Here is a 10,165-nt window from a genome sequence, read left to right as displayed (position 1 = left end):
CCTGTTCTCCATCTGACTGCTGTCTGTTCTCAGGAACTCCATCGGGGGTGAAGTACAAGGAGGTCAGAGACGGTCTGCTGGCAGTTAAAGGAGTCACAGCTGTTCACAACCTGCACATCTGGGCTCTGACCGTGAACCAGGCGGTTCTGTCTGCACACGTCGCCATCGGTCAGAATAGCAGGAAACTTTACCTTCTCTGAAAATGACACTGAAACATGCATGTTTACATCAGCCATCATTCAAATGCCAGAAAACAAATTCATCACATCTTTATTTCAGTTAAAGCAGCCCTCAGTCAGTCCTTTTAAAACCAACCAAACCAAATAAAGCACCTTTATCTACTGACCAGAGTTCTACCTCCAGACTGTGAATGTTCCAGAGGTCCAGGTCCTTCAAGTCCACAGAGGAGGGTCCAGATTGATCACTTTAATGGACTTTTTCCATCATTTCTGAGCCTCAGAACTTCATCAGTACAGCAGATAGACACATGACATTTAGGAGGAAGAACACATCTGGGTTCTGCTAGAACCTGACACCAGATCAGTTCTACATCCATCCAGGTGTCTCAGTCTGAACACTGGACCTGGTTCTGTTTCAGGTCACCTGGAAACTCTCACAGTTTTTTTTTACAGAATCTAGTTGAAGCAAAGAATTTGTTTGTGGTCAATTTTTTAGATGAGTCCAGTAGAATAAAGTGATTTTGGATTTTGTTTCCTGACTGAACTCCACAGATAAGCAGTTGAGGGACTGTGGGGAAGTTAAACTCAGACAGAGACTCTGTTCTTACAGTCTGATCAATGGTGTAGTTTTGGTGATTTTTTCAGACAACCTTTTGAACCTGCTGGTGGTTTTTGGGGTGAAACCAGTGAAGCGTCTCTATTGATATGTGAAGGTGACTCACGGTGTAGACTGATGAAGGTCTGATGCTGTAGAGCACAAACTCTAAAGTGTATGTTGAAAATAGTGTATTTAGTCCCAGTTATCAGGTTCTGTCTGGGTTCTGCTGCTGGACCTCATCATGACCAGTTCTACTGTTACTTCCTGTTTCCAGATGAGTCCGTCGACGCTCAGACCGTCCTCAGAGAAATGACCCAGGCCTGTTTCTCTTCCTACAACTTCCACTCGGTCACCATCCAGATGGAGCGGCAGGCCGACCTGAAGCCCGGATGTTCTCTGTGTGAGAACCCAGAGAAGTAGAACCTCCAGAGGTTCTGCTCTGTTGCTGTTTCACTGTGAACGAAGCTAGAAACCACCAGGAGCTCAACTTGTTTGTGACGTTTTATCTGCTTTATTTTTGATTTGTTTCTGGATTTTAAATGTATTTGCTGTGAACTCATAAATGTACTGTAAAATAAACTCTCATCTGTTCTGGACCTACGCGTCTTGATTGATGAAGATCCATTCAGTTGTTCTGATAGAAACTATTCTGTGTCTTCGGCAGGTTTCACAGCTGTTTAGTTTCACTTCTGGAGATGTTGAACCTTTGAAGGTCCAGCTGACTGGAGAACTTCTAAACGTCCTCCTTAAACGCCGTAAAGTAATAAATCAGAATCAGATTTATCCGTCATTGCACATGTCACAAGTACAGAGCAACGAAACTACCCGCTACATCCCATAATCTGTCTGCATAACATCCAGGAGAAGTGTAGCGGTATCAGCCTTCCAAGGCCGAAGTGGGGGAGCCGAATGAAGATAAAGAAGATTGTTTGGGTCAGGCCGACTCTGCAGTTTACCGTCAGTCCTTAGAGTCCCACTGGCTCTCTCTGTGATCCAAAAAGCTGAATCAGATGGCCCATTACATCCGGATCGGGCTGTCCAACTGCTCCAAGTTGGTGCCCATCTTGCAAAGAAGTTCTGGAACCCCGTCCAGTTTGTGATTAAGTTCGCATATCGCTTGAGTCTGAGAGTTGGCAGAACCGATCCCTCAGTGACGGGCAGCTTCTTAACAGTCGGAACTGCATTGTGTTGTTTGTCTTTTCACTGATTCACTGATCAATAATCAGTGATGATCAATGAGCTGTCAGGACTCACATTCATCACACGCCCAATAAAGCAACAAAAACACTGTAAGGAACCGATATTTCTATGACAGTGAAGTGACAGAAAACACAATCTCAGGAAAATGCTGAAATATTTTATTATCCGTGTAAAACCAGCGTTTGTACAGAAGCATTTTAGATTTAAAAGGTTTTATTGATATTTTTGTGATAAGAAATAGGAAAAAAAAAACCTCTATAAAGTTAAATGTTTTTAGTTTCAGGTTTTTAATGTTTATTTGACATTAAACACATTCACAGTCTGTTTTAGCCATTTTATTAATCGTTTTGTTTTTCAAAATTATAGGAAAAAATGTAAAAGATTTTTAAGAAATGTTTTTAAAAAAATGTTGATTTTCTGTTTGGTTACAGTTGTATATTGTATTTTACATCATGGTGTAGCACACAGAGAGCCTGGCTGCATTTATATTGTCCAAACCAGAAGAGTTGTTTCTAAATGTCCTTGTTTTAATGTCCAACATGTGACTGAGGAACACGTCCATACCTGCCTCCTCCATCACTGCCTCCTAGTCAAAGCCAGAGAAGAGCCGGACGATGCTGGAGACACTCATTTATAACGGTTCGCTTCAGTCGTGCAGCAGATTGTGGACCAGAGGTGGTTCATCCTGCAGAGCGCCGTCCTGTTGGGAGGCTGTGGTCACTCAGAGAACTTTCATATCAGAGGGACAGAGTGAAAATAAGGACTTCAGGTTATTATTACACAAAATGTGCTGCAGATAAAAGGAAATTGAAATCCAGCCTGTAACCCCAAATTTCAGTGAATGATGTGTATTAAGTAATAGCATCCTAATCTGCTTTTTCAGTCCCACTCGGGCCTGGAGGCTTCCATTCTTCAACAAAGCTCTTTTTTCCAGAGTCTGCAGTAATTCTGTTGCATATAGAACCCAAACCTGAGAGGCTGCTGCTGCACTGTCACAGAAACCCGTTAAAAACCTGATCCTCCAGGAGATGGTGTCTGGTTATATTTACATGTACAAAAACAATGAAAACACCCACAATAACAACAACAACAACAACAACAACAACAATAATAATAATAACAATAATGAATGATTGAAATTACAAGAGTTCCCAGCTCCAGCAGCTGAGATGTTAAAGAACATGAACATCATCACAAACACAACACCCCCACTGCGAAGCACGGCGGTGGCAGCATCATGCCGTGAAGCATATATATATATATATATCTAGAAGGTTGCCGGTGAGGACACCCGGGATCTTCCTGCGTGGAGTCTCCATGTTCTCCCCGTGCAGCGTGGGTTCTCTCCGGGTTCTCCGGCTTCCTCCCACAGTCCAGAAACATGCTGAGGTTAATTGGTGATTGTAAATTGTCCGTAGGTGTGAATGTGAGTGTGCTTGGTTGTCTGTCTCTAAGTGTAGCCCTGTGATAGACTGGTTACCTGTCCAGGTGAACCTGCCTTCACCCTGAGTCAGCTGGGATAGGCTCCGCCCCCCTAGTGAGGATGAAGGTGGAGAGATGATGGATGGAGGTATTTAATATTGTTTTACATTGGAAATATAAACTCACAGTGTTTTTGTAATGTTATTGATATGTATGTATATTTATTTATTAAATATACAGAAAGCATGTTTGAATGTGCTGTTCTTGTATTTCAGATCGTTTTGAATGCTGAAGATACTCCAGGTGTGCAGTGTGAATCAGGACGATGCTGTTATATGAGACGACGCCAGGAGGTGGCGCTGTTGCCACATCTAACCTGCACAGAACTGCAGTGCGCCGTTATTTACCGTAAAAGTGTTGTTGTTTCTGAAATATTTTCAGGAAATGTGTCGATAAAAAAAATACTTATAGCTAAATTACATAGCTGGTGACGATTATAGCATATTCTTCCAGTAAAATAAAAGTCTTTTTTCTTATTCATATTGTATTTATAGTGTATATAGCCCGCCTCTTTAGTCTTAGTCGTATTTTCTTGTTTCTTTCCGTCACTTTGCTGCTGGGACGCTGCAGACTTCCTCCTGTGGGACTAATAACGGACATTCTGTTCTACTCCCACAAAGACTCATTCACGTTGCGCCTCTACTACAGGATTTACCGCCTCCCGTCTCGCCCCGGCGGCACGTCTCGCGATAGTTGCAGCGGCTGCTCTCCCGTCAGCAGATCAGCGGCTCGACATGTCAACAAAGAGATAAATTAGCGCCACGCAGGTAAAGACACACCTTTCTTTGTGTTCTGGTAGATAAAGGAGTTCGGTGTCTGCGGGCCGAAGCTCACAGTTCCGCCTGAACGCTGACACGTCCGGAATAAGCAGCCGGAGAGCGGCGTAGCTCCGCGGACAGCAGCCGGACATGTGAGCTAATGGACCGCTACCTGACACTTGGAGTCGCACTGACTCCGGTTCTGAGGAAACAACCTGCAACTGTCTGCAGAACCTCCGTGAAGAACTTCTTTCGCCGCCAGAACCCAGACCGTCTCTGTGCTGGAGCTTCCGGCTGCTGAACGTCTCGTTCAAACAGTTTCTAGCAGCTGCGGAGCTTCTAGAAGCTGCTGCTGTGGCGGAGCTAACTGCTAATGCTAACTGCTAACTAAGAGCCTGAACTCACCTGAACTCACCTGAACTCACCTGCTGACAGCTCAACACCAGGCTCCAGCAGAGTCACACTGTTCATACCTGCTGCGTCTTTGACAGGAACGTAGCGACTCAACACATTAAATAAAGTATGTTCAAAAATATGGAACTGTCAAAACTCATGAAGTCTGAAAGTAATGAATACAGAGCCTTTAAAATGAATATAATCAGGGTTAAAAATGAGCCCAACAAGGTTAAATATTGAGGTGTAGACACTGCTGAGTATTTCATATATCAGAAGTAAACCCCAACAAAAACTACACAACATACAACTTAATCTGACAGCAGCACACATTAAAGCCTGAAGTGTTATTAGTGATGGAAGCTGACGAATGGAACCAGCATGAACTACTGAGCTCCACCTGATGAAACATGAGGCTGGGACGAGATGAACACGACTGATTTAAATCTAAAGTTATGACTCTAAGGATCCCTGTGAGAAAACTTGGCTTTTTGTTTTTCGTTATGTATGGACTGTTCTGTTTTTTTTCTTAGTTTTATTTTGTGATATTACTATTTTTTTGTGGCTTATAACTGTACGTGTAAAGTCAGCAGATAATCTAAACTGAATGATGAGTCAGCGCTGTCTGAAAGGAGAGACCTGTGACATGATGTCGGTCTGAATGAAGAGAGGAGGTTTTAGTCGTTCTGAAGGAACGAAAACATGAGAACAAAAGTAGCGTCTAGTCGAAAACAATCAGATGTGAGTATCAGACATAACTGAAACTAAAATATGTACTGAGCATGAGACCAGATAAAATAGAAACTTAGAAGTGATGATGTCAGGTATTCTGAGGCAGTGAAGTGACAAAGTTTGACATGATAATGAATACTGAACATTAAAGTTTTAAACATGACATCCCCGAGCACAGCAGAGATCCGTCACTCATCGGCTTTGAATCAACAGAACATCAGTTTCCGAACCTGTCCATTGATAGAAATACTGATCCTGTAGTTCCCGTCGACTGTCAGACATGTAACAGTGTTCTGCTGGAACATCCTGACAGGTAGCTCCACCTGGACCGACTCCTCCTTCATCCTCCTCTGCTGTCTCCATGACGACCCCTCCTCTGGTGTCGCCTTTCGGCGGTCAGCAGCCACCGCCGCCTCAGCAGGCTGCCCGTGACGTCAACACGGCGTCGCTGTGTCGCATCGGCCAGGAGACGGTCCAGGACATCGTCCTCAGAACCATGGAGATCTTCCAGCTGCTCAGGAACATGCAGGTGTGGAACATGAACACGCTTCCTCCACGTCTACAGGCTCCATCGTCAACCTTCATCAGCGTGCTGAAGGGACACAGTCGGTCCTTCAGACGCTGTGATGATCTTCACGGTACCATGACGATGATAATCACTTATCATCAGTTTAATACTCTTTTGTTTTTGTTAGATACCAGCAGGATCTAGAACATTATTACTTCTACCAGCATAAATGATTCTCAGTTTATTTCTGATTCTCTAAACAGTGGCTCCGTCCACATGTGACAATAATTTAACTACAACTTTCTAAACAGTAAAATCAAAAAGTCAAACAGCTGTCAACTTTCCGTGATGACGGATCAATAAAGTTGATCTTATGTTGGTTGTGTAGCTGCTGATTTACCTGCAGCTGATCCAGTGTGACTCTGACAGCTCACCTGTCTGAGGTGAACTAACGCTGAATGTGAAGGATCAGTTAAATGTTCAGGAATATTGGGAATGCAGCAGCTTCTCTCAGTGATGTTTGATCAAGTCAGAGGAAAAAGTCCCGAACAGCTGGAAGCAACAAGCAGAACCAGTCCAACCAAGTCTCAGGAGTCTGAGCTGCTACCGTCTGCTTTCAGCTTTGAGTTTACTGACGTTTCAGTTTGTGATTGATGATAAGTTACAGAACAAAGTGTTTTGCTCTCTGTGATGTTTTTGGTCGAATATTGAGCCAAAGTGTAGAAAAATATTCAAATCACTGTATATTATTTATATTTGTGTTCCAAAGTCGTGACGCCTTCACAGGACGAATCACACGCCACTGATCAGAGCTGCACAACAGACTGATGTGGAATCAACAACGTAAAATACAAAGAATATCATGAATCAGTCTGATGTTAACACAGCAGAGAGCTTTTATTTAACATAAGACAGTCGGCTGGAAAAAAGCTCCAACCACTGAGTTTTCCTCAGATTTGGTGAAACCAGCAGAAATAAGAACCTGCAGAGACAGAACAGAGTTTAAAGTTCATGAAGAAAGTCTGTTTTTGTACCTCGCTAACACGTCCACATGGTTAACGAGGTTAACGAGGTTACCGGCTGAGTGCTGCTGTGGTGAAGCTGCTCTGTTTAAAACAGATTCACACGTCTGAGTTTTCTCTTTCATTCTTCTTCTGAATCGCTTCCAACATGTGGCTGAAAAACTCTCAATCTTAAACTCACCAGTGTGCAGTGAAAAGCAGGTTTACAGTGTTTGAGAGGTGGTGAGCTGGTGTGCTGGAGCTGCAGCGAGTGTCATTTATTCACTGCTCCTTTTATTGTGAACTTCATTAATGAAGCATCAGCTGGTTGGAGGTCATTGACCTCAGAGTGTCTGTCATGGTCCCGTTGCTGCTGAACTCCCACAATGCTCTCTGCTGCCACCATGTGCTCGTACGAGGAGTTCTAGTTCATGAACTTTGGTCGTGTTTGGAGGATGGTTTTAACATCTGTTCTGCAACTACAAATGAAAAATGAGCCTTTTGCTAACTCTGGCTTGTCTTTCTTCTGCTGCCTTATTGGCTAAAGTTTGAGCAGCAGTTGATTGATTAACTGATAATCAATAACATCCCCATGATGTGCATTTTTTAGGCGATATTTCAGAAATGTGCTTTACATGTTTTACATGTGTGTGAACTCTGTGGGAGAGAGAGAAGAGAACTACTGATGAATGTATATTGTGACAGTGAGTTAGCAGCTAATGGGTTTTAGTGCTCATTGGTTCGGTCCGGTTCTGATCTACAGGTCGGCTGGTGGCTGCTGGATGTTCCTGCTGCTTGTTAACGCAAACAAACAGGCCTCAGAATGCACAGACAGCAGCCTTGTTTCTTCACATCACAGGCTGCTTTGATGCTCATAGAGATTCTCCGTGTAGCTGCTCGGTCGGTGTTTGTGTCCGTGCGTCTCGGCGCTGCCCCGGAGGCAGCTGGGTTCTATGTAGGATGCTTCTAATCAGACAGCGCTGCCCCAGAGGCTCAGAGATGCTCAATAACAGCACGTCTCGCTGCTCTTTAACACTCGCTGCTCTTAGAGCCGCCTCAGTTCCAGTCTGAGAGGAAACAAAGTGCAGCCGTGAAGCTGTTCGTCCTCTGATGCTGCTCTCTTTGTGTTTAATCTGGGTTTTATCAGGACCGTTCTGAGATCACAAACACTCTGACTGCTCTGGTTCCTCAGCAGAAGGGTTGTTACAGAGTGAATAACAACATGTCTACTGGCTTTAGTGGATCTTTCTAACGGCCTTTCAGCTCAGAGCTGACCGATGACTGTTGCTTCTATTTTATTTAACAAAAGGTTCTTAACAGACGTTTTGCTGTTGGTTCTCCTCAGCTGCCGAACGGAGTGACGTACCACCCCAACACCCACCAGGACCGGCTGGGGAAGCTGCAGGAGCACCTCCGAATGCTCTCTGTGCTGTTCAGGAAGCTGCGCCTCGTCTACGACAAATGCAACGAAAACTGCTCCGGCCTGGAGCCCATCCCACCTGAGGTGAGACGGGAAGGGAGGGAATGAGGATCAGGAGGGCCTGGTCCACCTAAGCTGAGAAAATAGTCATAATATGAAGGTAACACGAGGCTAAGCTTGGTCAGATGTACAAGAAAAAAGTTCTCAACCTCACCTGAAACAGGAGTTACAGCCGTGTTGGTGAGGAACATCTGGAACATCTGTATTTAGAGAAGAAAAAGATTTGTACAGGATCAAATTTTTACTTCTAAAAAATGTACAAAATTAATATTTTCTTCAAAATTTATATCTATATATACATCTATCTCTATATATAGATATAGATGTATATATCTATGTATATACATATATCTATCTATCTATCTATCTATATACAGTATATATATATGTATATATATATATACTGTATATATACACACACATATATATATACATATATATGTGTGTGTATATATATATATGTATATATATTGCTGTTACAGATGCTGCTGTGATTTGTTTGAACATAAAAAATGTTCTTATTGCATGAATTCCTCTTTAGGAGACGTATTGTACGGTTCCATTCAGCAGATGCTTCTATCCACAGTGACGTACATCTGAGAGCAGATACAGCACCAACAAGGATCTGGTCAGGAGAAGACAACCAAGATAAGAGCCTTAGAACAAGTTCAGTGTGACAGGGCGCTGCTCTTCAGTCTGTTCCTACAGACTGAGAGGGAGTCAGCAGGTTGAACAGTCTGGGAACTGGTTCCACCACCAGAACCACAGAGGAGCAGAGTCCAGCTACCGACCTGGGCCTGTTGTGGTGGTTGGATCAGGAGGTTCTGGTTGGTCCAGTTAGTGAGCAGAGGGAGTGTAGACCTGAAGGAGAGGGTTCAGGCAGGAGGAGATGTTCTCTCTGTGGTTCTGTGTAGTTTTTCTGTATTTTAGAAATTAACTAATATTGCACAGATTCTTTGATGTGGAAAAACAGATATCACACAGATTGTTCTGCTGATTCGTCGACCTGTAGAAAGAATGAGTTATTAATATTTAATATGAACAATGATGTTGCAGATTGCATGTGTAGAACAATATTTATTGACCCGTCCAAAGTGTGACTGTATGTAGATGATCCGTGTCCTGATCCTGGTGAGGCTCACTGTGAACCGTGTGACTCTACACATGGTGACAGAAGCAGCTTTTCTTTGTTCTCAGAGAACATGTTTGTTTCCACTCTGAGTCCTGCAGAGCTTCAGAGTGTCTCCACTCGGTTTGCTCTGTGGAGGCTGCTGCAGGGCGACTCGGAGGCCTTTGATTGGATTAATGACTGCGGCGGTCCCTTCCCAATTTCTCCAGATTGGCTGGGAGCTAATCTCTGTGAGCTGCTGCTGCCGAGGACGAGGAGCAGATCTGTGGCGGCAGCTTCGTCTTCAGGAACACGGAGCAGAGCAGCAGAACCACAGTCTGTGTTGGTTTGTGACACTGAGCTGCTGGATCAGAGCTCCAGTGAGTCACTCAGTGTTTTCTGCTGTTTGCTCCTCCTGAGCCCAGACTCCTGCTGACTGGCCAATAGCTGCTGTTGGTTTTGGCCTCAGCCATTTATCATCCTGCAGATCCCAGGTTCCCGCTGACAGCAGCTCACTATTGGCTGCCTGAACAGGAAGTGAATCGATGAGTCGGCAGCGTGACCTCATCGCAGCCTAATTAGCAGCAGAGCCATTTAATGAGCAGCTGGACCAGTGCTCTCGTCAGCAGTTCCTCCGTCGTCTGTCCTGCTTCCTACCTGGACACGCTGCTCCTCTTCTATTGGTCCACCTCCCCGTTAGTTAGATGGATGGATGGATGGATGGAT

At 44.1% G+C, this 10,165-nt stretch overlaps 2 protein-coding genes across 4 annotated transcripts in view; both read left to right on the top strand.

Moving 5' to 3' along the window:
- The window catches only part of slc30a8 (solute carrier family 30 member 8), a 9,967-nt gene extending 8,626 nt beyond the window's left edge, over positions 1-1,341 (top strand). Inside the window, exons 8-9 of the mRNA XM_008299317.1 lie at positions 34-168; positions 1,052-1,341. Coding sequence (XP_008297539.1) covers positions 34-168; positions 1,052-1,197 — 281 coding nt within the window. The 3' untranslated portion in view covers positions 1,198-1,341. The remainder of the gene's footprint in view (positions 1-33; positions 169-1,051) is intronic.
- A 2,797-nt stretch (positions 1,342-4,138) lies between these two features.
- The window catches only part of med30 (mediator complex subunit 30), a 34,919-nt gene continuing 28,892 nt past the window's right edge, over positions 4,139-10,165 (top strand). For 2 of the 3 annotated variants that reach the window (XM_008299316.1, XM_008299314.1), the window contains exons 1-3: positions 4,139-4,226; positions 5,656-5,871; positions 8,197-8,355. In XM_008299316.1, the coding sequence (XP_008297538.1) occupies positions 5,704-5,871; positions 8,197-8,355 (327 nt within the window). In that variant the 5' untranslated portion in view covers positions 4,139-4,226; positions 5,656-5,703. Of the gene's footprint in view, positions 4,227-4,312; positions 4,738-5,655; positions 5,872-8,196; positions 8,356-10,165 lie in introns of those variants that run through there. The other variant, XM_008299315.1, reaches the window with a different exon arrangement.

Source organism: Stegastes partitus, unplaced genomic scaffold (assembly GCF_000690725.1).
Source record: "Stegastes partitus isolate 25-593 unplaced genomic scaffold, Stegastes_partitus-1.0.2 Scaffold1402, whole genome shotgun sequence".
Taxonomy (NCBI): domain Eukaryota; kingdom Metazoa; phylum Chordata; class Actinopteri; family Pomacentridae; genus Stegastes; species Stegastes partitus.
Note: the sequence above shows the minus strand (reverse complement) of the source record. Positions and strands in the feature narration are given on the sequence as shown.